We start from the raw sequence: 27,969 nt of genomic DNA, 5'->3' as shown, positions 1-27,969 counted from the left end.
GTGTTTGACGGATTTCATATCTCAGATATATACTTGTCAAATTAGGTGTAATTTGTCTATATATTATATTCAAGTGTGATTTGTATGTATACGAAAAATACTGACTCTTTCGTTTGTTTTTCTGTTCTTTTGCTTGTCTCTCTTCTTATTTTTTATATATTTTAGAATGTATATGAGTTTTACAAACTAGTATCAATTTTGTGTATCTGTATTTCTAAAATCAATTTCATTATGTATTCCATACTAATTTCTACAGATAATATTAACTATTTATTATATTTGTGTATAAATATATGTATCTGATATTAAATATTTAATGTATCCATATATAGTTACGAATTGATTCCAAGAAGGCACACATGTATCTTGTGTAATTATAATGTATCTAGTGCATCTTTGCACAATTCATCTAACCTAATATCAGTTTTGTAATGTATAAAAAGTAAATGTGCTTGAAAACCTATTTGAATACATTGTTACTTCAATCGCTAAATCTATTTTTAGGTAACAACGAAAAGTCTAAAGTTAGACTTTTGGTGTAATGTGTTGTTACCTTATTTCTCTCTCTCCATTTTATTTTTATTTACTATTTAACATTTCTATTTTATCACTTATCTTATTGTTTATAGGCCTTTTTTATAATAGTTTTATCTCATACTCTATTGTTTCTATAGGTTTATTCTTAAAATTGCTGGCGTGAAATGTTATGTAAAAATGTTAGAATTTATCTTTCTAAATATTATATTCATCAAAATAATATATGACATCATACATTATAAAGCATTACATAACAATAATTTAAATAGATCCTAATTTATATGACACAATTCAAATTTTGAGAGCCAAATAATTTAATTGAGATATGAAATGTTTAAATTTTGAAATAAAGTTACATATTTAAGAAATTATGTAAAAGAACTACGAATTACAATAATTAATAAATTAAAATATTTAAAAATATTATAATTATTTTTAATTTAAATATAAAAATCTAAAATATAACACATAAATTTGGGACATAGAGCAGTGCAATGGGTCCCACTAGGGGCGAACCGTGGAAAATTATACCATTTATATATAGTTAGAACAATATTTATATGTCGAATTTTATCCCGACTCCGCCATTGGTCCCACTAGAGGTCAAATCAAACGTCTCAAATGGTTCTTCAAGGATCACAGTTGTACGTTATTCCCCTGTCACCGTCCACACCGAATCATCAAATTCATGCCCACAGAACCTTTATATATACCTTTCCGTCTCATGAAGCGGCACATTCAACACTCTCACTTCACACTCAAGACCTTCTACACACTCTCTACTGAAAACCCTAATTCATTTCTCCATGAAGAACAGATCATAATTTGATTGATTTCACTGAGAAGAGAGAATATCCGAAGGTTTCGTTTCAGAAATTGAAGCAAAAAAAAGGAAAAAAATCAGCGTTAATGGAGGTTACTGTGAAGGAAAACGAATTTGTGGTTTTATCGATTTCGGAGGTTTCATCTTCTTCATCTACTTCGTTTTCTAAATCGGAACCGGTTTTTGCTCGGTTTGGTTCGGGTTCTGGAGCTCCGGAGCTCCGATTTGGACAGGAGTCTCAATCCGGTGCCGACATTGTGATCGTTCTTCGAGCTTCGCAGGCATGTATTTGAATTTACATATGCTAACCCGATTTGCATGAGCAAATTGAAATTCGATTGTTATTAATTTAGTAGTATTTTGGTTTTCATTTTAATTTTATGCATTTTGTTACTGATCAGAGGTGAATTTTGTTAAATAGGTTGACGTACTGTACTATAAATAGTTGAAGCTTAGTCTATACTTGTACTCGAAATGGATGCAGTAGTTACTCTGCATGCAGGGAAATTCTATATCTATATCTGTTTAGTTACATGTGAGACAGTGAAGTGTTCGTTATTTATAATCATGCTTAATTCACACTTATACTCTAGTGGATACAGTAGTTCTTTGTGTGTTGGGAGACAGTCGAGCCATATCTGTTTAGTTAAATGTGAGAGTGCGGTAATTTTTGGGCTATCATGTTTTCTCTCGTGTTTCTTGCAGCAAACTAGAATGACAGTTGTTTACATGAGTTTATCTGTGTTTTTAGCTGAAAATTAAACAAGATGGAGGATAGGACAGAAGAGATGATATTTTTACTGATTTTCCTTCGGAACTTGTTGATTACATGCGCTTGATAGGGACATTATCTTAATTTTGCTTCTGCTATTGTATTTCCAGTTATTCAGGCTAGGATCTGCAGAATCTCTGTGCATATCTGAAGTTTTTGAAGACAATAAGGAGGTACCTGCTGATAGCATAAAATAGTTGATGCTTGGACAAACTAGATATCTTTAAGCTGTTTATAGTTGAAATGCTTTAAATTCCTGTTTGCATGAGGACGATTTCTAGAGATCTTATACCATCTTCAGAGATGACAAAATTTTCTGTGTTGAATGCTACATACGTATTTACATTCATATGAAAGAAAGAATAAGTCAAAGCAGGGACCAATTTCTTGTTTATATTGGCACAAAAATTAGCCAGCATTGATTGTAGTATTTTGATTAATTATCTACTAAACGTTTACCAGTTTCATGCTCCTTTAAGCAACACTGTGTATGGCTGAAAACATGTAATAGTGCACATTTATGTCCATCTTAATATTGAAACGAGTCAGTATGTATGTGTATGCGTCTATTTTACTGTTATAACTTTACCTTATCCTGTTACGGGGAAAGTTGAAGGTGCATCTTATTTATACTTCATTGGAGTTAATGTTGTGAAGTTTGTTGCTGTCATATTAATGTCCAATGGCATTGACTTTGGTCTTTTGAACCAGACAGGCTATTCCAGAGGAATCTCCATTCAATTTAAAAACGAGGAGGAAAGTAGGGCCTTCCATTGTGCATTTGAGCAATGGAAGACAGAAATGGTTGTTCAAGGTCTGTTTTGACGTATATGTTATCACTCTAAAAGTTAATTGGTCCATCTTGTGGAGTACAATCAAATTCTCTCCTTATTTACTTCAATAGTTCTTGAATTCTGACTGAGATGTCAGTGATGACTCCTTTTTTGGTTGAGTAAAGCACTATCTTATACTTGATGCAGTTTTGATTCTTGGTAATGTGGAAAAGGATAAACATTGAGCACCTTATGGATAGTGAGAGGATGTATTGTAGGAGGAGATTTTCTGTGTTGCCTTATCAATTTCTATTGATGAGCTTTTACTATGCATTTCTTATTTCCTGTGAGATAAGCTTTGACTGTGGATACTAAATTGTGAATGTCCGACCAATATACTATTGATGTGTCGTTTTAAAAGGAATTCCATTCCCTCGAGTTGTTGTAACTTTGAAATTTCTTTGACGTTATACAAAGCACCACTTGTCTGGAGAATTAAGATTTTATTGAGAATTTAAGTGTAGTGAATGAATTTGATAGACCATTAGTCACTCTTCTGATATGTTATAAGGTATTAATTATTATAAGCCTTATAAGTTGTTAGCAATATCATCAGGTCCATTATGCACATGATCTTAGTATTGGTAGTCCACATTATTGATTGTTGTCTTGTATTTGGGTATCATTTTCTTTTATGTTGTCCTACTCTTTGACATAAGTTTGACTTGGAAAAAAGTTAAATTGTGGGTTCTATTTTGCTTAATAGAAAGTCAATGTGAAGTTCAGGAATGTCTTACTTGTATAAGTAATGTCTTTTCTTTCTTAGTTTCGGGAAATACAAAACTGTACTGCTTACTAATTGACAAAATGGAAGAAATAAGAAAGCAATCATTTCTTGTCAAAAACTTAGAATGTAGTATGTTAGTGGTCCATATTGATGCGTGAGTGAAGTTCTAAATTGCTGCATCTAGGAGGATCTTGTTCCTTCTCTCTTTTTCTGGAAGTTTCAACTACTCTGTGAAGTTAAATATGGCGCAACACTAGCAATGATGCTGACACAAATAATTGTAACTTGTAAAAAGAGTCTTTGTCTGGAAGTTTCAACTACTCTGTGAAGTTAAATACGGCGCAATCAATCATAACATATTGAAGTCATGATTCAATCCATTAGCAACACTAGCAATGATGTTGACACAAATAATTGTAACTTGTAAAAAGAGAATAATAATAACTATAACTCATTCAAGTATTCTTTCTTTCAGGGTCTCCTCTGCCAAATGGAGCAGTATCAACTTCAACAAGTAAATTCGATGAAAAAATAGAGGCATCTTCTGCTAAAATGTATTTTCACTACTATGGACAACTATTGCATCAACAAAATATGCTGCAGGATTTTGTAAGGACAGGTAATGTTCTGAACTTTGGTCTTTCCCGTGGTTTGACTTGTATCAGGACCTAGGAAAATCTAAAGCATGTTTCTCCATGAAATAATTTTCTCAATATTTCAAGTACTGAAATATTATTTGCAAGTTGTAACTTGGTCATGAAGCTTTGGATTTCAAGTGAAATATTATTTGATATTCAAGGGAAATATTGAAATACTTGCCTGATGGTGTATTTTATCAAATCTTCAACTTAGACAAACATATTTCCAAGTTTGCTTCATATCAAAGCACCAACTTCAAACCTCGCAAAAATTTTCCAACCTTATCTACTAACATTCTTCTTATAACTTCAACTCAAATATTATTCAAATGCATACTTATTTCTCAACAAGGCTCATCTAGTGTCATGAGAGGTTTGCAAACTCCTTTGTCCTAGAATGTTTTGAACTGTTGTCCTTTTGCATTTCTTAAGGAGGAGCTGAATAGAGCATTCTAAATCCAATTATATTAAGTCTGACATGGAAAATATGGAACTTGCAGGAACCTATTATGCTGCTGTAATTGAGAACCGTGCTGATTTTCTTGGTCGTGTAGTGGTTGATGTTGGTGCTGGTAGTGGTATTTTGTCATTATTTGCAGCTCAGGTTATCTTTTTTATCAATGCCATGAGGTTTCATTGAATAATATGAACCATTGCTTAGCCGCTTCCGCTGATATTTGTACACTGTATATTTTCCTTCCATCTCCTCCTCTTCAACAAAAACCCTCTCAGGCTGGTGCAAAACATGTTTATGCCATAGAGGCATCTGAAATGGCCGAATATGCTAAAAAGCTTATTGCAGGAAATCCATCGTTGAATGAGAGAATTACAGTAAGTATACATTCCCTCAATCTGGTGTCTTTCAAAAAAGTTCTTAAGTGCTAAATATACTCCTTCGGTATCTTGGTGGCTAAGGTTGCTCACTATGTTTTGGTTTTCTCTGTTCTATGAATGTTTAGGTAATCAAAGGAAAGGTTGAAGAAGTAGAGTTACCTGTGAAAGCCGATATCTTAATCTCTGAGCCAATGGGTAAGCTTATATATTTTGATTGGTTCTGAAACTTATGTGTAGTGCAATGCAGGTTTGACAATGCTTCAAGTTTTGTTAAAAATTGTAGTTATTCCCCTGGTTTACAGCTAAAGTTCTTTTGCGAACTTCAGTGTGGCAATGTATTAAATATTGATTGATTATTTGGCGAAATGATTTAAGGAATTTGTAGGTATTACATGTTTCAACTGCCTCTACTATTAAACCTGGAGAATATACTAAAACATGACAACAATATCTTCTTGGATAACTGCTTATGCAATCTTGAGGGAAAAAAGAAAGATAAGGAGTAAGTTCAGTTGTGCCTATGTGCAATAAACAATTCCTCAATACTCTCAAGAAGATGAATGAATAAACCACGGAGATATGTTAAGTTGGGTAATTTGCATGTTGAAAACAACGCTTCTACTGCATTCTGAGCTGCAGCTAAATTTGTATTTGAATTGTCATAGTTCATTATTTCCTTATGGGGTTCTTCTAACATACCCCGCTGTTTCTGACTGTATTTCTGTTGTTTTTATATATGCTAGTCTTTTTTTTTTCTGTTGAGAAACAAAATTTTGCTCAAAGTTTCATGCGACAAAGGCAGCTGCATATAACATGACCACGGAAGGATGTCTTTTGTAGTATTTATGCATCTGCAGATCCATGCAAGAGACTTTGATAGCTGAAACAATAGATTTCTGCAGTTTTCCCTTTATAAATGAGTAACTCTTTTTTCATGTAGAATAGTGCTAACTTTGCCAATCATTAATTGTTTTAATAATCTGAGCAAAATGATTTTGGTTTTGAAAATTTCATTTTTCAATATATGACTTGAGGAGAGGATGCTTTATTCATTTCATGTTAAATTGTTGTCACATATTAGCCCAGCATCCCCCCCACCCCCACCCCCCAATAAAAAGGAAGGACTATCACATATCTGTTGGCAACAATCTCTGATACATGGACATCTTTGCTTTGCTTGTATTATGAGTGTTATTTCCCTTCAATATTTTTCATAAAAAACATTCGTTTTCATATTTTCATGAAAACAGTTAAAGATATTTATCTTAAAAAAATATGGTGCAGCGTGTCATCCCAGAACCAAGCTAACAACAATCCAGTGGTTAAATTATCCAAATGAAACAGGCTTAACCTGCTGGAAACAATCTCTGATACATGGACCCTTTTGCTTTGTTTGTATTAGAGTGTTATGAAGTTTCCTTTTTATAATTTTTTGTTATAAAAAAGGAATTCCTTTTATATTTTCCTGAACAGAGTTCAAGGTATGAATCTTTAAAAATATAGCGAAATGTTATCTCAGAACCCAAACAACACAACCACAATCCAGTAATTAGAATATCCAAATGGAACAGGTTCAAACCTGCTGGGTGTGTGATACATTGATTTTACATTGCAGGTACTTTGTTAGTTAATGAAAGAATGCTGGAGTCTTATGTGATTGCAAGAGATCGGTTTCTAGTTCCAAATGGAAAAATGTTTCCTGCAGTGGGAAGGTAGTTTTTCTTTCTTGTCAGCAGTTGACTTTGAGGAGCCTTGCCTTGTCAATTCATTCATGAAGCTAGTAGTTTGCTTATGAGGTTCTTTGGTTCTTTTAGTTTTTCTTCCCGGATTCTGTGCTTTACTTTTCTCCCACCAGTAGTTTGACACATTATTTTCAAAAGATCCTTGTATCATAGATTATTTTCTTTCCGCCACAAGCTATCAGCTTGTACCTTCCGTGAATCATTTAGGAGGTCGGAGTACAATGATATGACTAAGATTGAATCGCGAATTGTGGAAGCTTAAGTTGTCTATATCATTCTCCTTTTTACGTGAGATGAGCCTTCAAGCTTAATTCTCAGTCTGGTATCCATAAATATGTTCCAATGCTGCTGCCCGCTTCTCCCTCCAAGCAATCACCCCCCTCAGCCTCATGTTTGGTTGTTTATTCCTACCTTTTTTCAGCCTTGCTATATCTATCGTCATATGATTCAGTTACCCAAGCTGCCACTTCCCAACCCAATCTCCAAAAGGAAAAACCTTTTCCTTTCATTTTCAATTGCTTTTACTTGTGTTTCGAACTTCTTTGTTAAAAAAAACATTTTTCTTCCACTTCTATCAGGCCTCTCTTTCTTCCACTTTCCTTCAAGCCTCTTGACTTTTTGATACATAAATTAGTATGTAATATTTTCATTTTTTTTTTACTTTGTGGTTTATTATATGATTTAATTTTCCAAATTTCAGCTTATGGTTCTTTTATTTTGTAGAATACACATGGCACCATTCAGTGATGAATATTTGTATATGGAAATTGCAAATAAGGTACATTTGATCATATCACTGTTTTCTTGCTCTCTGGGCGTATCTCTATAACATTTTCTTCTTAAACTGGGGCTCTTCCCCTATGGATGGTAGGTGCTATATGAGAGGAGTTTCATTCACCAAGAATGTTGCCTCTTTGCTAAAGGCTTAATGCATAGGTGCTATAGTCCAAATACAAAGCCACTTTTCACTTGTTGCATAGTTGTGCCTGGCATTGTCCTAAGAAAATATTTCAGCAATGTGAAAGTTTCTCTGGTGGAACAACAACATTTAATTTCAAATAACAAACCCACAAGTCCAATAAAGTAAAAAGAAAATGAACAATTAACAGTGTATATAGGATAATGATCTGTTGCAGAGATGCAGATGCTAAGTTGGATGTGCGGTCATACAAGATTAGATAAGATTAAAAATGGCTATATTCGCCAGAAGGTGCAATTAGCACGCGTTGAGGATAAAATGAGTGGAAGTCTCTTGAGATGGTTTGGTTATGTCCTGTGTCGACTTACAGATGCACCTGTCTGCAAGTGTGAAACTATGGTGAATGAAGGTGTTGAAAGAGAAAGGGATAGACCTAAAATTACATGGAAGAAAGTTGTCTTGAAAGGCCTACAATTTTTTTTTTTGAATCAATGTAGACTTAGCTAAAGATAGGACATAATGGAAGAAAATGATCCATATGGGTGATATCTACTAGTTGGGAATAAGTTTTAGACTTATGGGTGAACGTCTAATATTATTACTATTATATATATATATCAAACTTAATTTTTATTTTTTATTTTGTTGATAATATGAGTGGAGCTTAAATGAGAAAGTGAGGATTCATAGAGCCGACCCAACTTGTGTAAGACTAAGATGTAGTTGCTGTTTATAGGATAATGATTGTAGAGGTGAATGATAAGCTAGAGAGGGATCATGAAGATAGAGTCATCATTGAGCTAGATACATAATGATTTAGGCAAATTTGTGGCGTGTAGTGATGAAATGATAATGGCCTTTTTACAGGAATGATTGCATGTTAGCTACGTAACTAACCGATTTTCCACTTAGCCAAAGGTGTGCATAGATGCTACAGTTTCATATTTCCATTTGTCCAAGTAAAAATAGACCTTTCCATGCAAGTAACTTGTCTTTTGCTGCATGGAAAGGCCTTGATGCAACTTGGCTTGCATCATTGGTCCTTTTCCACTTGCTTAAAGCCTCCATGCAAGCCTTCTAGACATAAATTGTGTGTATGGATTCTGCATTTCTCATGCACATGCTTATTTATGGAGATGGTTTCTTATAGTTATGATCCTTCTCAATTTCATATTGAAAAAGAGTTTAATTTGACTTGTACTGTTATACAGGCTATTTTTTGGCAGCAACAGAGCTATTTTGGGGTTGATTTGACACCCTTGCAAAGATCTGCATATGAAGGATACTTTTCTCAGGTCAATCTCGTACATATTAGGAATTAAATGACTTGGCCTCTGATTTATTCACTTTGAATTATAAGCTTTTAAAACAATGTTGAATTCAGCATCCAAGTTGAATTTCATTGTCAAAATCATAACTGTATGTGCTGAACCTACTCCCTTCCCCCACCATGATGTCCTTTATTTAGTTTCCTCAATTTGTGCGAATGGTTTCCATAACTTTTACCAGACGAGTTAGCCTTAGATTCACTCACTTTTTTTGGATGTTCATGTACTTTGCAGCCAGTGGTTGATGCTTTTGATCCAAGGTTATTGGTAGCTCCTGCAATATCTCATGTGATTAACTTCACTTCAATAAAGGTATTACTAGAAAATTCATTCTGTAGGTTGTAAAATAGAGTTGAGAGAGACATTCTGTATTCTATGTATGTTTTTCTTGGCAATTGAAGGGAATCCTACAGATTCAAAGCATAATCAGCAGAGATGCAAAGGTAATGGAAGCCCATAGGCCTAAAGTAGCTCCTCCTACTTTTGAGAATAATTAACTCTATATATGTGCTTTTCATGACACTTAAAATGAACAAAGTTCCTACTTTGTGGAGTGGGTGGTTGATAGGGGGAAAATAGCTGGTGGAATTATTCATATATGCTAGCCAGAATTTTTTGAAACGTAATGCTGGGTAAAATAATCTTTTTCCACATATATATTACAGGAAGAAGATCTATATGAAATTGAGATCCCATTGAAATTTGCATGTTCTGTTAGCACTAGAATTCATGGGCTTGCTTGCTGGTTTGATGTACTATTCAATGGAAGGTAAACATTTGTATTTCTTGCATCATTCTTGTTGGGATTTGTTGTTGCTACTTTTCAGTAAATTGCATCATTTCTTTCTGCAGCACTGTACCGAGGTGGCTTACCACTGCTCCTGGTGCACCTACAACTCACTGGTATCAGCTTCGGTGTGTATTGCCACAGCCACTTTATGTCATGCCAGGACAGGAGATAACTGGCCACTTTCGCCTGGTTGCCCATAAGGCACAAAGTTATACCATTTACCTAACATTGTCAGGTAGTTTTTTATGATTGTCGTTTGTAGTATTTGAATCATATCTTGTTGATCCCTTTGTCCCATAAAATCTAACATATCATTGATCAATTTGAATAGCTACTGTTGGAGATATGCTCCAAACGTCCTCTGGAAAACTTGATCTGAAGGAGCCATATTACCGGATGTCCCAACCACAAGCATATTCATCGGCACAAGAACCAAATCAGCTATTACAAACGCAGGTATTGCTGCCTTTTCCGTCATAGTGGTTAAACAATGGTTTCCTTCTCTCCCTTGTCTAACTTGTATGGTTTTAAGCTGCAAGTTTCTCAAGGATTTTAAATTAGTACTATTTTTTGAGGCACAACAAAGACTCTTTAAGATTGTAGCTAACCACTCCTTGAATGTAAGTGATAGTGTTGGGCTTGAAATTTCTGGTAATTGAGCTACTTGAGAAATGAGATTGAGTATGTTTACACTTTAACTTTAGTCTGTTGGCTTTGAAGATCCTCCCACTGGCCTGTTATCCGTTGGTTTGCCTATATACTTAGATACTTTGAGGAGCACTCACTGGAAAAGCTATTAGCAATTTATAGATATACATTTCCAACTTTTAGTGTGGAGTAAAGAGTTACAGTTGCCTTTTCTATCCTGGACAGGACGTACTAACACAATCTTGGGTTGAAGATGGCTCAGTCCCGGTGCAACAACCTTCTCCAAATCATGGCGCTGAGCTACATCCACTTTGATGGTGATATCCAAGTCATGGGATGTGCAACTCGATAATCCCCTCTTTGTATTACTAGAGTGCTTGGCTAAGCTAAAGAATCCAAAATTTTAATGCTGCCAAGTTCTGACCCCCCCGGAGTTTTGATTGCTTGTAAATCGTTGCTCATGTGCAATTTTCTTCCTAGTTTCATGTACGATTTGTTATCTTTCGTTAGCACTTTCTACCTGACCATGTAGGATGCTTTTGTATCCAGCTTGATATAGATGGCTATTTCAGCTGTGCAAGGATCCAATGACCCCTCTTTGCCGGATCTACAGGTTAGATGAGTTTCAGGTCATCTTTTCCCGTGTACAAAATTATAGAACTTATGTTTATTTCCCTTTACACAATCTCCAAATGCTAAGGAAATTGTCTCATTATATACATTGAACTAAGGAACATGACATAATAGCCCATTGGAAAAATAAAAACTGTAACAGAGACCCGGAACTTAATAATTTAGATGAGAAGATGTTAGTGAAGTCTTTAGTGTTTGTTGGCTTTGCTTTATAACGGTGTAAATGAAGGTTACATCTAGACATCTAACAATAATATTTAGGTGACCCGATGATGTACAAATAGTTTTTACTATTTGTATATAAAAGTTGAACACATAATTAATACCCATGGATAGTCTTGGACAAAGCACATTTTGGATTTCAATTGCTGGAATAGTGCTTTTTACGATCATCGTAATGGACACTGTTAATGAATTTAACAAAGTGGACTCGAAAGAATATTCACATAAGGAGCAAATATTACCAAAGTAGTTGCAAAATAAAGTTATATACACAATAACTACTACACTTATTCTGTGTTTCTTTTTTCCCCTCTCACATTTTTACACACACAAGGAGCAAAAATTACCAAAGTAGTTACAAAATAGAGTTATATACAGAATAACTACTACACTTATTCTGTGTTTCTTTTTCCCTCTCTCACTCACATATATACACCCACACACGTACAAACAACAACCCTCTTTTGATAAATAAGATGTGCAAAATCATAGGATTATGCAGTCATTCTTATTCTCATTTAAGAAACTGTAATAGGGGTGAGGTATTGCCAAGGATGGTGCTGCTTGATAGTACTCATCTGTCATTGTTGAGAATGGTGGCAGTGCCTGATAATAATCATCGGGCATTGCCAAGGATGATGGCACCTGATAATAGTCATCTGGCAAAGGTGGGGCTGAGGGAATATTATCATTTGTCCATATTGTTCCCGCTGATGGAGAAATGCTATTTGGATAACAAGAACCATAACCAGTATTACCATATTGCCCATAGTAATTATAGCATGAGTTTCTGCTATGTGCACAACAAGGACCAGAGTTGGGATTATTACCATATTGGCTATGGTAATAAGATGAGTTTCTTCCATGTGCACAACAAGGACCCAAACTAGTAGTGTTACCATATTGGCAACATCCATGATTAAGATTATGACTTATAGCAGAGTGACCACCACAGCATGATGAAGAAGCACCACAAAGTCCACCACCATGTGAATGATCACAATGATCATGTGGAAACACTTGATCATGAGTTTCTTTCACATTTTTGTTGGTGGTCTTAATCTCCACAATTTTTTCACTAGGGCCATTTCTTGATTCCCCTTTGAAAATCACCTTGATAGTTTTGGTCACCTCCACACTTTTAACACTAGGGTCATCAGAAAATTTCTCTAGTTGTGTCATAATGTCAGGATCATTCAGTGGATCAATCACTTTCGATAGCGCGTCGACATCTTTAAGAGGTCGTTCTTGTTCACACCAGAGTTCTGCTTCTCTCCCAACCTTTTGGAACTTGGTTAGGATCTTTCCAGGGTCTACTTTGCCTGAGATGATTACTTTTCCAAGTTCTTGATTGATTTTCACCGAACGAACCCCCTTGATATTTAGCAGCTCCTTTTCCAGTTCCCTTGCACAATACTTGCAGTGTACTTGTAGCTTGAGAGCAAAGGTGTTGAAAGGACGTGCCATTGTTTTAGTTCTCACTTCTCTATCAGCCAATATGTATAAGCCTTCTTGTTTTTGTATTAATTCAAAAATAATCCTGGGGCAAAGAAAGGCAAGAATAGTTGAGAAACGCATAACTACTACAACAACATAGCCCGTGTAATCTCACAAGATGAGTATGGAGAGAAACGACATTACTATAACTGAATATTATCCAATAAAACAATTCTAAAAATTGAATGATAGAGAGATGGTTGGTGACTTTAAAAAATACTGCAACTATAACAGCTGTATTATGAAGTTATTTCTCTATTTGTGCTTGACTGCTTGTGTAGGGTTCATGCTAATCTTCTTTGCTTATTGTTAAAATTCAGAATAAATAAATATTTCAAAGGAAAAAAAGGTTACTCCTTTCTATTTTGCTGAAGATTCTTGTCTTGAACTTGAAGTACATAAAATTTGATTGGGATATTTGTAGATGAATATTTAACACACGGTTTTAATAATTTGACCATTTCCACCATCTTAATTTGTGCCATAATCCGCGCTTACGTTTTTATAGAGAACCATTTTAAAATTTTGAATTAAACCATTGTAAATGTAGTTGATGCGTGTGTTGACTATCTTTAGAAAAGAGAATAACAACCCTTTTGGTCCTCAATTATTGGTGAACTCTTATTTTGGTCCTTGTAATACCTGACCAAGTATATTTAACCTTTAATCAACATAAATGTGTATTTTTGGCCTAGAAAAATATGTTATATTTTTATTATTTTTAAAACTATATTACCCTCAAATATTGAGTAGTAGTAATACGACTTAATGTTACACATAGTCTGTTAAATAATGTTATGATTGATAATTTGATAAATTTAGCAAGAAGCAGGATAAAAGTGCAGCACTTCAATTAATTGAAGGTTCAATAATATGCTTAGTCAGTATCACAAAAATTAAAAATTTATTGATAATTAAGCACCAAAAGTGCTATTATATTTATACCTGAAGGCTTAAAGTGTGTGTGTGCCTCTCTGTATGTGTATTTTTACCTGCCAAGGAAGTAATCATATTAGTTTAATCTTCAAATGTATTTGCTGGGAAAACGGAAAAAAATTCTTTGCAAGTCATTTGGTTGAAATACACTTATCTCTTCGAGCAAATTTAGGTAATTTAGATATCCTTCCATTAAAGGACTTATCTGTATACTAAATTAGATGACAGACACGGACTGTATACCGAGTCAGACACCGACTAGCTTTCATCGAACCTTACTTAAATGTTTTTAGAATAATACTCACCCCATTATATTTTATGTGACACATTTTCTTTTTTTAAGTCCGTTTTAAAAGGAATGTCATCTTATTATAGTTAGAAATAATTTGACTTTTAAAATATCCCTTCTATTCTTGATAAAATAATTTACAACCACACAAGTATCTAAGGATGTTTTAGACCATAAGTTTTTAGTCTCTCTTTTTTTTTTCTTAAATATCATGCTAAGGTAAACGGTGCCATATAAATGGGAAGGAGGAAGCATCTTTTTCTTATATACCGAAGATAAATAATGGGTGCGTCGGTACGAAGGAAGATGTTTTTCAAAAAAATAAGTTGATTTTTATGCTTATCTTCTTGTGTTTGGTATATATACAAAAAAGTATTGTCCTAAAATACTTTATTTATAATTTACACATATTTTGAGGGGTGAGAGTCGAGTGGTGGTATGTGGGGGCTATGGGGATGGGTGAGTTAGAGAATGGGGAGCATTTGTAGAATTTATTGTTTAGTAATTTTTATTAGGAAAGTCTTTTGTGTTTTTAATTTTAAGGAACTTATTTTCCCCTCCGTTCTGAACACACCCAAAATATCTACTTATTTCTTTTTTTTAAAACTGTTTTCAAGAAAATATTTTTGATGAAATACATTTTCTTCGTACGGAACACACCCTAGATATCCATCTTTATGATCTTTTAGGACTTTATTCTAATTTCACTTTGACTTGTACTAAATCAGACACGTACCGTATACTTAGTCATCTAACCTTTACTTAAATTAATTCTGACAAGTGACAACCCAATATAAATGAGAAGATTCTTTTTAAATCCTTTTATTGGGAGAATTGTATAAGATTCCTATAGACGGTCCCCAGGTAAAGCTTTTTTTCTTTTCTTTTTAAGAAAAATAAATTCAACACTATATATCTCTATTATACTTAATTAATTTTTGGAAAATTTTCACAACAACTACCGAATCCCTATTGTCAACTTCAGATTTAGTCAGGAAATTTATAACTACATAGATTGCAAGATTTGAATATGTAATTTCACCCGGCATGGAAAAGAAAAAAAAAAGATGACCCGTCCAATAGCATTTCACAGTTATGTAGGGTTAGGAAAGAATCGCATCTCAAGGAATATTATGTAGACAACTTACCCTAACTTCACCCGTTATAACACCCAAAAAAAAAAACCTATTTTTAGCTGATGTACAGTTGTCAATGTCATGACCCAAACTTCAGGAGGGCCTGATTAGCCCAAAAAAACAAGCATATGCCTCCGTTAGGAGAAACAGTTTTATTAATATCAAATAATCCTGAGGTTTGAACTTATATATAAAGTGAAATAGACATAAAACATAACTGCTTGATACACAGTGAAATCATCGAATCAATAATGTTGTTACAAGAGAACAAATAGTAAAAGTTTTAGTTACAATTGAACATCTAACTCCCAGAAACCTATGGCACAACATGGAATTCAACAACACACAGTAAAAGATATGGATTTCTGCCCACGTTTTTGACAAGTCCAAATCTGATCACAACAAATTTAAAAAGCTCTGAAACGCCCTGTTACCTTGCCCGGAGTATATGAAGGTGAGTTGCTTCACTAGTTGTATAGCATGAGTCGTTCGTCTATAGTTCCTTTCATACAATTTGTTTTCATATGCACATTGTAATTTCACCAAATGGTTTGTGTATTGGCAAGAGAGAAATTAAACTACAATTTGAATAATACAAAAGGCGGAGTTGTACAAGTGAGCGGGGAGAGAGAGAGAGGACGGTCACTTCAATTAAAAGCTCGAATGCTGTCTAGCGTGGTACCCTCTTTCTACTCAGTATTTCCTGCTCTTTTAGTCGATGCTGGAATCTGGAAAGACGAGCCTGGAGGCTGACCAGGCTTGCTGCTTTGCGCGACAACACATAGCTCAATTGTGTTACATAATTGTCGATGAGACTTCCAGGCTGATCAACTTCTGCCAACAGTTTCATTTCCTGACAGAGAAAAGCAACAATATGTTAATTATCTCAAGTGAACAATATTCCCAATATTGCAAAGAGATGATAAAGTGCTAAGAACTTCATTAGACCAGAAAAACTAGGATTTTCTTACTTCACGAACAATCTCCATCGTATCTTCAATTTCTTTCCTGTGTGCAGCCATCAGGGCCTCTTCTTCCTTTTACAGCAGAAAGAGGAAAATTACACCGACATCAAAAAGGTCATAACTGTTATTAATGAGGATATCTTACGAGATGAGAAGTAAAAGAGTTTCATAGGCTAACCTGCAGTAATTCATTGATATTATCATCATGAGGGGGCGAAGAAGGTTCATTTTGTCCCGATCCAACACTTCTTATACTTGCATTTTGCTGTTTATAACTCATAGAGGATGACTCAGAGCTCGAGGCATCTTTTCTTGACCATTTTCCTGGCTTTTCAGGTTTCTCATCACGAGAAACTTTCCTCCGAGGTGGAGACACTTTCTGCACCTTGTCTTCTGTATCAGTTGAACTCTGCAAATTTGATGTAGACGGCATTCTTTGACCAGCTGGGACACCATAGCTATTCTTTGCCTCAAACCTGTCCCTATCCATACCACCAAAATTTGTCCCTCCATCGTCCTGACCATTGAACGTTTGATTTGAAGAAAATCTAGAGGGTTGTTTATCAAAAACATTAGCGGAATTGTATGACGTTGTTTCTTTCTCCATAACTCTTCTATTTGCTTCTGATACTTTAGATTCTTGAGGTTGCTCATAAGCATCTTCTGCCTCAGCAGAAGCAGCCAAAGTAGTCGGTAGAGAAGGTTCCTTGAATGTTGGAGTTGTTACACTTGCACTCTGATTTTTGTTGTTTCCACCTTTGGATAGACTTTTAACCCTGTAAATACAATGTTAATAGGTTCAGCGACATAATAAAAATGAAAAAAACATTCTACTGGTACAAAAAAGGCTAGAACTACCTGTCTGCATATCTTAATGTGTTGAGTGTATGCTCACATGATCCAGCATTAGGAGAAATGCAGGAAATCATAACTGTCTTTGAGTTGCCAACAAAGGAGTCACGCAACACTTCAGTGAGTTTGCTCCCACGGAACGGGATATGAAGCTGATCATTGTCAAGAGCACGAATACACTCTTTAAGAGCTAACAAGCTCTTGTTAATTTCTGCTCCCTCAATTCTAAAACCAAACAAGAATGTCAATTTCAGAGATATGCTACTTCAACATATTGGCAGAAAAGGGCCATAGAAGTGCAATTTAGGTTGGGCAGGGGGGAGGGAAAACAAGGAAAGATCGAAAATTCACGTTCTATGCATCACATGAGTTCCAAGTGTTGAATGCTAATTTATAGTTTGGTTCTAACTGGCCAAAGTGAAAACTAGGTACATCTCTACAATAAAATTTAGCATACTTGACACAGGCAAGAACTTTTCCAGAGTTAAAAGTACCATCCCTTTAGCATTAAGTACAGAATAGTAATATGGAACATACAACTCTCTTGAATTTCGTCTGCAAAAGTAGAAGGAAAACAAAAAAGAACCAAGAATGTAGAAAAAAAAGATGTAGCCTCTTATCCCCCAAAAAGGAGGAAAGAAGGCTACATCTTTTTTTTCTACATTCTTGGTTCTTTTTTGTTTTCCTTCTACTTTTGCAGACGAAATTCAAGAGAGTTGTATGTTCCATATTACTATTTTGTACTTAATGCTAAAGGGATGGTACTTTTAACTCTGGAAAAGTTCTTGACTGTGTCAAGTATGTTAAATTTTATTGTAGAGATGTACCTAGTTTTCACTTTGGCCAGTTAGAACCAAACTATAAAGAAAGAAATCTAGGCATTCCCTGAAAGGTATAATATAAAAAGCAGCCAGATTCATTCCATAATAAGGTACCTTGTTAGTCTGTCATTATCAGTAGTGTCTGCACCTCTCTCGCTACCTGCAAGGTCAATAAAGGAAATCTTTCCGATGACTTTCCCGCCTTTGGATTCATTTCCATCATTATTTCTTCTAGTGTCCTTTACTTCATTGTGTTTCTTGACGACAAGTTGTAATATCGCGTGAGATCTTGATGATTCCTCATTTGCACCAGTGGAGCCTGTACTTCTTGAAGCGTTTCCTCTCTCAATAAACTCTTTCACAACCTGTACATCTGAAACTTCAAATTCCTGGAGCCCAACGATGCAAACCTGCTGACGCCCGTCTTCTCTCATGCAGAGTTTCCTATATAAAAGCAATGTTCAGAAAAAAAATGAAATATACGTGTATCGATCATGAAGTTCCATATTGATAAAACAAAACTATAGGTTTGACAATCCTTTATTCTTCAATAAGTTGGACAACCAAGACTACTAAAAATGATATTGTGGTGCTGGCAAGGGCAGATAGTGGAGAAGAGACGAAGACAAGATTAAGAAATCATTCCTTTATGCATATTATGGACTGTATGGGTAGAGAGGAACTGTAGAACTTTTGTAGCAAAAAGAGGACTATTTCTTAAGTAGATCTTAAATGCATTTTGACCATTAAACTTTTGGTAGAAACATTGTAAATAGCTTTGATAAAATCATCGAATTTTTTTTACTACTTTAACTCGTTGGGGGAGTCAGCCAGGGACTTTTGAACTCTATTTATACCCCCTTTTTACTGTTAATTAACAAAATTACTTATTTAAAAAAAAGAAAAGCAATTGGACAACCAAGACAACACACTCGACCACTGGATTGACATGTTTTTTGTCATCAATCCTTTAGGACACATAGGCCTTCAAGTCTCTTCCTCTCTGCTTTTATCTTCCTTTATCTTTTGTGGAAAATTTTCTACAAGATTAGATACCACCACAGAATGAATGTTGGAGACCCATTCAGAGGCTCAATATTGCCCATTCTCATTTTTGTGTTATGCCACAACGTACTTGAAAGAGAAAATATAACCCATTTATAATATCTATAGACAATCAAATGAAAGCTTTTCAATGCAGGTAAGAATACTAACTTTCTTTCACTGAGAAGATCGAACAGTTTCCCACCATATATTTCAAAAAAGCTGAGCCACAACTTGAACCTCTGATTACGATAAATTGGCTGATGCAACAATCTAACAAGATCCTCTGCAGCTCTGAGAGGCAATGGTTGCATTGTGTATGTCTTACCACTACCTGAACCATAAAGAAAGAAAGGAAAAAACATCAATTCTGAAATAACCGATTGAGGAGCTGCCCACAATAGCAACAGCCAACAATACAAAGAAACTAGCAGTGATAAGAAGCAGAAATTTTAAACCAAAGACGGTGAAAAATTCATAAAATCGTGTGTACAGTAAAACATGTAACTCCCTCCTGACTAGAGCTGTCAAAATGGGCTTGCCCAACCCAACCCTAACGGGCAGAGAGTTACATGGGTTGAGACGGGCTGACCCTTTTAATTAAAGGGCCTATAAAATAGCAGTCCAACCCAGCCCTTAGCGGGCCACGGGTTGGGACGGGTTGGCTCTTCAACAAAAAAATGAACAATATTACTCTCTTAGAAAGAATATCTAAGAGTATCGAACGTTGACGTCTATGAACATGACATCAATACATACAAATTTTCATTTATGAATCACACTTCGGTGAATACTTACAAAAATACATTTATCAATCACACACTTCGGTGAATACTTACAAATATACATAATAGTCAACGTAAGATTTAGCGGAAAAATGTTGATCATTCCACCATTCCTCCCACAAAAAACTAGCTAGTTTAAAAGACTTGATTTTTTATTTTTTAAAATATTTATTGATAAAAACTTTACGAATAAAACACTACTAAAAATATTTTTAAATATTCATATCCCACGGGCTGGCCTCTGAGGCTTGCGGGTTGGGCCTACGAGGCTAGCGGGACAAATGAGGCTGGGCTAAAAAGCCTCGTTCCTAAATGGGCCAAAAAAATTAGGCCCAACCCCACTTAATTCAAGGGTTGGGTTGGGCCGGCATAGCGGGCCAAGCCCATTTTGACAGCTCTACTCCTGACCATGCGAGAAAGATGTAGGGCAGAAAATCATAATGTACTTTTATAATTTCAAACATCTGAAAGCAAAAATATGAAGAATGAGCGTGACAAATCGTTCAAGTCCAGAACGAAAAGATGAATAAAATAATCTAACATCGACTAGATTAATGCTGTTTATAAGCATTCTGGTCCAACAAGTGTAGATCCTAAACAATTTCTCTTTTTCTGGTAGTAAAAGTCACATATTTAAGGGTTCAGAAACATGCAAACGTCAACCTGAAGGCAAGGAACTGGAAACTCGAAAACCAGATAATCTCAAATTTAGATATATTTTTTCAGAAGGTGATCTCAGATTCAGATAAAGAAAATTGGAAGCAGACTTCATTTGCTACCAATAGCATCAACAAAATTGTGAATTTAAAATTCAATGTTCAAATTAATATTCACCTTGAGATATCAATGAAGTCAGTAGATGCTCAACTACTTGTGCCTAAGAAGATGTAACTTTCTTCTACTCTTGTAAGTCATGCATGAACATATACTTGCTGAACTTTAAAGGGAAATTCTTAGAAGGGTAAATAGAACATTTGACATCCTCACATTCCAATGGAAGATATTTCAAAATTATGGGACCCTTCTAAAAATTCAGTGGAATTTAAATGACCTAAAGTACAAACACCAAAGTACATATAAAAAGTATTTAATGAGCTAAATGTGAGAAAATAAATGAGTGGCTTGTACTGAGAAAATAAATTAAAACACGCAAAGAAAATATGTCAAACCTGTCTGGCCATAAGCAAAACATGTTGCTTTTGTGCGCTGAAAGATGGTAGGAATTATTGGCTCCACAGTGGCGCGATAAACCTGTGAAGTGCATGAGGAAAGATAATGTTTGAGCATAAAATTCGAATATAAGCATATAAAACCACATTAACAAACTCACTGGTTCTCCATTTATAAAAACGGAGAACCTGACAGTTTTAATGCATAAAACAATCCAGTAGAACCATTTGCTCACAAAGCCCATTTGCCTAAGGATGCTCAACAAAATATTCCAGTTTACATGATCATAGGCTTTCTCTATGTCTAGTTTGCACATACCATCTCTTCTCCCTTCAACCTTGAGTCTATACATTCACTAGCTATTAGAGCTGAATACATAATTTCTCTCCCTTTTATGAAGGTAATTTGATGTTTGTTCACCAGCTTGTGAACCACCTTTTTTCAGTATTTCTGTCAGTATCTTAGCAAGAATCTTGTACCCCCCCCCCCCTAAATCAAACTGATTGGTCTATAGTCCTTCAATTCAGAAGCACCAACTTTCTTAGGAATTAGAGCTATAAAGGTGGCATTGAAGCTCCTTTCAAAGGTTTGATAAGTGTGAAAGTATTGGACAGTACTAATGATGTCTTCCTTCAACAGAACTCAAAAAGAGAGAAAAAGGGTCATAGGAAATCAATCTGACCCAGGTGCCTTTTCCATAGCACATAATTTGATACTCTCTAAAATCTCTTCATCTAAGCTGGGTCAGTTATATAAATCCTCTAAATCCATTTTGTTCTATTCAATCCCATTCTTTCCAATTCAAGTAAACTATTTGTTTCCTTAAGCAAATTAGGGCTTCACATTGACATACAAATAGCTAACCAAATTAGACTAAATAAAGAATAAAAACCTAATGGAAGTGTAACAGAAAAGCATTAAGGTTTTATCTTACTGGTTGACATCTCTTATATGATCCTTTTCTTTCATTATGTTACATTATTAGCTAAGTCGGTATTGAACTATTGATTATGAGAGATTGTAGGTTATTACAATAACTTCCATCCACATAATTTTTAGTCTACCTTATTCTTTTTTAGCAACTCTTGTCATCGTAGTGTCACACCTATTGACTTATGCACTAGGAGGTCCATTTAGTACATTGCTAAACCATCTCAACCCTCTTTCATTTTTCCTCCATATGTGTTACTTGCACTCTGTCTAATGTAATTACTTCTAATCATGTTTCAATCTTGTATAAAGGCACACTATCTTACCATCACATTAATACAACACAAAGGTTGTGGATATGTTTCATCTTAGAGGCCAAATTCACTCTCAAATAACATTGCTCATCTCATGATTGTCTTTCTAGGTATCTTCTTATCGCAGAGCAAGCACTCCCCATTTTTAACATCATAGTTTAATTCTCTGTGATACATCTTCATCTATCATGCCATTCTCCTAAAAGGTTGATCCTAGATATCAAATTATTTGCATTTAGGCATGACAATAAATCATAAATTATGGAGAAAAAAAGAACTTTGTTGACAATTACATATTTTTGAGTTTGTCAGAAGAGTCCTCCAACTATTTTGGACAAAGATTGAAGGAAGCCTGTATCATTTTCAAAATTGTTGTTTGGACAAACATAAAATTCGTCTTTGCGATTAACTTCTATTAAAAAGTGACAAAGTAATACCTCATCATTTGTTATGTACTCATCTAGAACAGCATCAAAACAGAACTCATGCTTTTCCACGTAAGCAGTCAAGTCCACCTTCAATAATGAAACAAATTAACAAACCATAGTTAGTCTCAAACATAGGTTGATTCATAAATCAGAATCAATGGATTCCAAACCTTTAATTTGGGTTCATGGACAGAAAGAGAAGAATTGTCTGACACAGTGACAATGTCATCCTCCTTCCGAGAAATTTCTTTCTTGTTTAACGGTCTTTTGCGCACCTGGACAAACATCATGATCAATCTTAGGAATATTAGATGGGAAGTAACTCAATATATCAACTGCACTGCCATATGAGACGCATAGAAAGGGGTCAAACAAAGATCAAACAAAAAATAGTAACAAAATATTTTTATAGTACAAACAAATAAAACTTAATCAACACACAGTAACATGGAAGGGAAACTACAAAAATATGATTACAATGCGATTTTCCAAACACTACCAATTACGCCATAAAACTGGAAAACATTGGAATTTGCTATCATCCCCAAACAACATATATCTATAAACTTCTAAGGCTAATTTACTCTATAACTTAAACCGATGTGGGAGCTTAAGAGGATTGAAGATAATAATGTAATACCTACAAATGTCAACATATGAGTCATGCAGCTAATTACCAAATATCTGTACGTACTATTATTTCAAGTTGCACATGGATTACCCTATTCTCCAAAACTACCCAGGCCAAGCGAAACTAGAAAAGTAAATACAGGCCTTAGAGACCTCAAAATTATGCATGGGACGTAGGCCATTGAGTTATATAGTTCTCACTTCTCACCAATCTTGAAGCAAGTGACAACTTGTTTCAAGTGTTATAGGCAACTAAATTGACACTCCACATGATTGAATAAACCATGAGGATCTTCATACCTAAGAATCAGTTCGTTTATACCTATCAGGAAAGAGAAAAAATGTCATCTCATTTCTAGTACAACCACAAATATTTCTAAATCAGCTGTTCACAAAGGTGATCAGAGATTTCAAACGTTCACACTTTACCACGCAGAAAATGTAAACAACTCTGGGTTTTCGCAGCTTCAATGATGTTTCAGTATCATAACATAAAATGTGCCCATAATTGATTGCTCATGCACAAGTGACATACCACTACTTTAATTTTTGCCACATTGTTTTCCCTTGTGTTGCTTTCCTTTTCAACTATGGGTAACCCAGCTACAGCATCAGTGTCTGGTTGTGCTTTTTGCTGCCGATGGGTCGGGGCATCAAAGCCATTATCAAATGCTCCATTCGGTGCAGGCATGAATGATGACTGCTCAAATGGTTCTGAAATTACATGCTATACAGAAAATAAAGCAACAATTATTGAACAGCAATTGCCTCTAGACAACAAGTAAGCAGCACTTATGGTCTTCACTCTTTGCATAAATAAGATTCAATGCCAATAAGACTACATTATAGATCTTCGACCAGTATGTGAAAAGCTCTAACTTCAATATGGTATCTTTGCACAATAATCTCCGGATCTTAAATTTTCAAACAGTTTACTGTTAAGAATAACCAATATAATTAAGATTCTTGTGTCAAGTGACCGTAGTAATCCAGATAATCTTATACATGGAAGAGGATACGAGATAGTTCAGCTACTATTAGATAGCTTCCCATAGAATGGTCAAAGAGACTCCAAATAGAGAACAACTACATTCTTTAAATTAAACATACTCGGTACACCTACTTTCCTGTCTTGTTTCTCCTTTTCTCCTTTACCCCCAGGATGGGGATGGAGTGTGGTTGATGGCAGAAAGGGCTATCAAGTTGTAAGCCAGCTAGAGGATTGCTAGTCCAACCTATGTTCCCAGCAAAACAACATTCTAACAGGAGCAATGAATGTGCTCAATATGAATCCAACTAGTATTTCCATACCTCAGATAAGAGCTCTGTATCATCCATAGAATGCAGATCCAGAAGTCCAGCACCAAAGTCTCCTCTGAATTCCGGAGAGTAAAAACCATCAGATGGTCCAATACCTCCGGAGCTTTCGGCAGTAGGAGTATATGGATCGGATGCAGACTCACCATTAAAGTTGAGGTTTCTCATTAGTTTGAAAAGCCTCTGTTTCTCTTCCATAGACTGAGCCCCATATCCCTTCAAATAAAATTCCAAGCTTCACAATTATTAACAAACACGATATGGCAACATCCAAACAAGAACAAGAATGCTAAAATAAAATTCCATGACCCAGAAGCGTAAGAAAGAAGGCGTGAGGCAAAAAAAATGATCAATATTGATCCTTAGATAAAACTCCTCAATGTTGTGACTCACAGTAGCCAGAAATGCAATCAGACTAAGGCCAGTGGAACTTAGCACAGAGAACTTTTCAATGACAGGAATGGTAAATCATTCAGACTAAGCACTAAACAACATGCAAGTCACATCTATTTGTGAATTCAAAATAGTGTAAACCAAATATTGAGAAGAGCTTTTAGACACTACAGTGGGCAAAGGCTGAGACAATTCAATTTAAGCTAATGTAGCAATTATACTGAGCAGCGCTAAACTGCGTGTACTTAAACTATAACGTCCACATTTGAACAAAATGTAAGCAATATTCATTTTTACACTTGGGAACTTTTATTACATCAACTACGTCTCAGTCTCAAACTAGTTCCGATCAACTATATGAAACCTTTATATACCCTATGTGCTATTCAGGACCATCTTATGTCCAATATTAAACAACTTATCAAGGGCCATTAAGGGAATATTACCTGCATAAGTAGGAGGCGGTGATCGACACCAGTAGAAGCCATTGGAGAGGCCAGATGCTGCAAGCCGGCTGACTGAAGCCATCGCGCCATGACAGCGTCTCCGGCATCACCAGCAGGGCTGGCATTGCCCTGCTGATCATACAGAGCAGTAGCCGCCCCGTTGCTCTGCTGCATCTGGCCACCCATGTGGCGCTGGGATCTGCGTTGCGGCGCCAATTTTACGATCTGTTATTACACACTTAAACAACAACATTTCACCAAAAAAAATCACATCATCAAAACTTAGCAACTACACCAACAACAACAACAAAAAAACTGTAGATCGTAATTGAATAACAAATCTATGATATAGAAACTCACCTGGAGGCGAAAAATCGAAATCAAAGCAGCAAGCAGCACATTTACGTACTTAAACGTGAACAAAACGACTCCGTTTATGAATCGATAAACGCAATTATTTGGATTCAAATCGTCCTAAACACACAATGCATGTTAAAAATCTCATAAATCCATCAATAAAAAAAAAAATCAACCACATAAAATAGTTAAAATTTGCAAAATTATACACATACACAGAGAGATACATTATAGATAATTATGAATATGAAAATTGCAGTACCTTATAGAGATGAAGAAAGTGAAATTCCGCGATCTGCAGAAATAGATCTGAGAGCGACAGAGCAAAATAAAAAGCCCTAAAATTTGTTTGGTTGAATTCAATGTAGTAGAAAATTCATGGAAGCAAATGATAATAATGGAGAGAGAAAAAAGAGTATCCCTTTTATCATGATGAACTAAAATTCATTTCTAATTTTCATGACTAAGAAATTATTATATATATTTATTATATTTATATTTTTTTAATTATTTTTATTTTGTGTCTTGGAAAGTACTTTTTCTTTTGTTATATATATTTGCTGCCATGGGTCATTTTTTCTTTGGAATAATTGCATTTTTTATCCTTTAATTATTAGAATATCTTTATTTTAGTCCTCGTGATATTTGATAAGAAATATTTCACCTTTAATTAGTATAAACATATATATTTTTTAATTACATGTGAAAACAGAGGCGGATTTACTGTTATCGGTGTGGGTTCTAGGAATTTAGTAACTTTTTTTTGAAATTCTATAATTGTATTTGTATTGAATTTTTTTGTTAAATGTATTAATTATTGTACATGAAAACCAAATAACAACATGAATAATTGGTTCAGCGGTGAGGAAGGCACCAACTGAAGTACATGCATTCACGTCGATTAATGTGGGATCGAATTAAAGTTTCTCTTAGTACTAACATATGAGAAGTTAAAAGTTTAGTAGATGTGTTATTTTTTGTGGAAATTTAAAAGTTTCTTTTTGGAATTCTTTGAATGCGTCCTGAGTAAATCTGATCATGTGTAATAACTTGCAAATCACATAGGAGATGTAACTCGTCGATGCTATAATCTCGAATGAAATTTGTATCAACTTCTCCCTCCTTACATGTTGAGTTCCCAAATTGATGAAGGGCAAATGAATATTTTAATTAGTTGAAGATCAAATATATAAATATATAGTATTATATAGACCAAAATTTAAGTTCAACATTGAATGAGGGACTAAAATGTGATTATTCCTTCTCCTTTAATTTATTTAGTTAACAAACATATTAAACAACTAAATTTTGCAGAGTGGGGGTTTATTAATGTCCCAAGGTTGTTGTCTTGTTGATGCCAATTGTTGCATCCTTCATATGAATAATAATAATAATAATAATAATAATAATAATAATAATAATAATAATAATAATAATAATAATAATAATAATAATAATAATAATAATAATAATAATAATAATAATAATAATAATAATAATAATAATAATAATAATAATAATAATAATAATAATAATAATAATAATAATAATAATAATAATAATAATAATAATAATAATAATAATAATAATAATAATAATAATAATAATAATAATAATAATAATAATAATAATAATAATAATAATAATAATAATAATAATAATAATAATAATAATAATAATAATAATAATAATAATAATAATAATAATAATAATAATAATAATAATAATAATAATAATAATAATAATAATAATAATAATAATAATAATAATAATAATAATAATAATAATAATAATAATAATAATAATAATAATAATAATAATAATAATAATAATAATAATAATAATAATAATAATAATAATAATAATAATAATAATAATAATAATAATAATAATAATAATAATAATAATAATAATAATAATAATAATAATAATAATAATAATAATAATAATAATAATAATAATAATAATAATAATAATAATAATAATAATAATAATAATAATAATAATAATAATAATAATAATAATAATAATAATAATAATAATAATAATAATAATAATAATAATAATAATAATAATAATAATAATAATAATAATAATAATAATAATAATAATAATAATAATAATAATAATAATAATAATAATAATAATAATAATAATAATAATAATAATAATAATAATAATAATAATAATAATAATAATAATAATAATAATAA

The 27,969-nt window shown here is 33.9% G+C and overlaps 3 protein-coding genes across 4 annotated transcripts; 1 reads left to right on the top strand and 2 right to left on the bottom strand.

The window, feature by feature from the left end:
* The first annotated feature begins 1,215 nt into the window (after window positions 1–1,215).
* On the top strand, window positions 1,216–11,243 carry LOC102588128 (probable histone-arginine methyltransferase 1.3). Its single transcript, XM_006365777.2, has 15 exons — window positions 1,216–1,641; window positions 2,243–2,305; window positions 2,844–2,946; window positions 4,168–4,311; window positions 4,831–4,934; window positions 5,063–5,161; window positions 5,290–5,359; window positions 6,780–6,876; window positions 7,630–7,684; window positions 9,037–9,120; window positions 9,388–9,465; window positions 9,819–9,922; window positions 10,006–10,178; window positions 10,275–10,399; window positions 10,817–11,243. The coding sequence occupies exons 1-15, from the start codon at window positions 1,447–1,449 to the stop codon at window positions 10,904–10,906; spliced, it is 1,584 nt and encodes a 527-aa protein (XP_006365839.1). The 5' UTR covers window positions 1,216–1,446; the 3' UTR covers window positions 10,907–11,243.
* A 422-nt stretch (window positions 11,244–11,665) lies between these two features.
* LOC107058651 (uncharacterized) lies at window positions 11,666–13,428 on the bottom strand. Its single transcript, XM_015304620.1, has 2 exons — window positions 13,298–13,428; window positions 11,666–12,986 (listed from the first exon to the last, which is right to left on the bottom strand). Exons 1-2 carry the CDS (start codon window positions 13,426–13,428, stop codon window positions 11,933–11,935), a joined length of 1,185 nt encoding a protein of 394 aa, XP_015160106.1. The 3' UTR covers window positions 11,666–11,932.
* A 2,083-nt stretch (window positions 13,429–15,511) lies between these two features.
* Window positions 15,512–26,201, bottom strand: LOC102587477 (kinesin-13A-like). 2 transcript variants are annotated; one of them, XM_006365776.2, is made up of 14 exons: window positions 26,019–26,201; window positions 25,760–25,873; window positions 25,400–25,637; window positions 24,555–24,776; window positions 23,779–23,970; window positions 22,784–22,888; window positions 22,623–22,700; window positions 20,941–21,022; window positions 19,158–19,320; window positions 18,057–18,386; window positions 17,128–17,346; window positions 16,448–17,045; window positions 16,276–16,341; window positions 15,512–16,157 (listed from the first exon to the last, which is right to left on the bottom strand). In XM_006365776.2, the coding sequence occupies exons 3-14, from the start codon at window positions 25,583–25,585 to the stop codon at window positions 15,975–15,977; spliced, it is 2,424 nt and encodes an 807-aa protein (XP_006365838.1). In that variant the 5' UTR covers window positions 25,586–25,637; window positions 25,760–25,873; window positions 26,019–26,201; the 3' UTR covers window positions 15,512–15,974. The 2 variants fall into 2 exon arrangements, with proteins under 2 accessions (XP_006365838.1, XP_015160108.1); XM_015304622.1 differs by having other exon boundaries at window positions 25,400–25,873.
* Between the last annotated feature and the right edge of the window lie 1,768 nt (window positions 26,202–27,969).

Source organism: Solanum tuberosum, unplaced genomic scaffold, assembly GCF_000226075.1.
Source record: "Solanum tuberosum cultivar DM 1-3 516 R44 unplaced genomic scaffold, SolTub_3.0 scf00580, whole genome shotgun sequence".
In the NCBI taxonomy this organism is placed as follows: domain Eukaryota; kingdom Viridiplantae; phylum Streptophyta; class Magnoliopsida; order Solanales; family Solanaceae; genus Solanum; species Solanum tuberosum.
Note: the sequence above shows the minus strand (reverse complement) of the source record. Positions and strands in the feature narration are given on the sequence as shown.

Excerpts from the sequence above, each read along its gene's own strand:
- LOC102588128 (XM_006365777.2), top strand. The coding sequence starts at position 1,447 with ATGGAGGTTACTGTGAAGGAAAACGAATTTGTGGTTTTATCGATTTCG. Across the intron at positions 1,642-2,242 it reads TCGTTCTTCGAGCTTCGCAG|TTATTCAGGCTAGGATCTGC; the intron begins GCATGTATTTGA and ends TTGTATTTCCAG. Across the intron at positions 5,360-6,779 it reads CTTAATCTCTGAGCCAATGG|GTACTTTGTTAGTTAATGAA; the intron begins GTAAGCTTATAT and ends TTTACATTGCAG.
- LOC102587477 (XM_015304622.1), bottom strand. The coding sequence starts at position 25,585 with ATGGGTGGCCAGATGCAGCAGAGCAACGGGGCGGCTACTGCTCTGTAT. Across the intron at positions 22,701-22,783 it reads TCCATGAACCCAAATTAAAG|GTGGACTTGACTGCTTACGT; the intron begins GTTTGGAATCCA and ends TCATTATTGAAG. Across the intron at positions 18,387-19,157 it reads GATCTTCTCAGTGAAAGAAA|GAAACTCTGCATGAGAGAAG; the intron begins GTTAGTATTCTT and ends GCTTTTATATAG.
- LOC107058651 (XM_015304620.1), bottom strand. The coding sequence starts at position 13,428 with ATGGCACAAATTAAGATGGTGGAAATGGTCAAATTATTAAAACCGTGT. Across the intron at positions 12,987-13,297 it reads CTTCAGCAAAATAGAAAGGA|GATTATTTTTGAATTAATAC; the intron begins GTAACCTTTTTT and ends TCTTTGCCCCAG.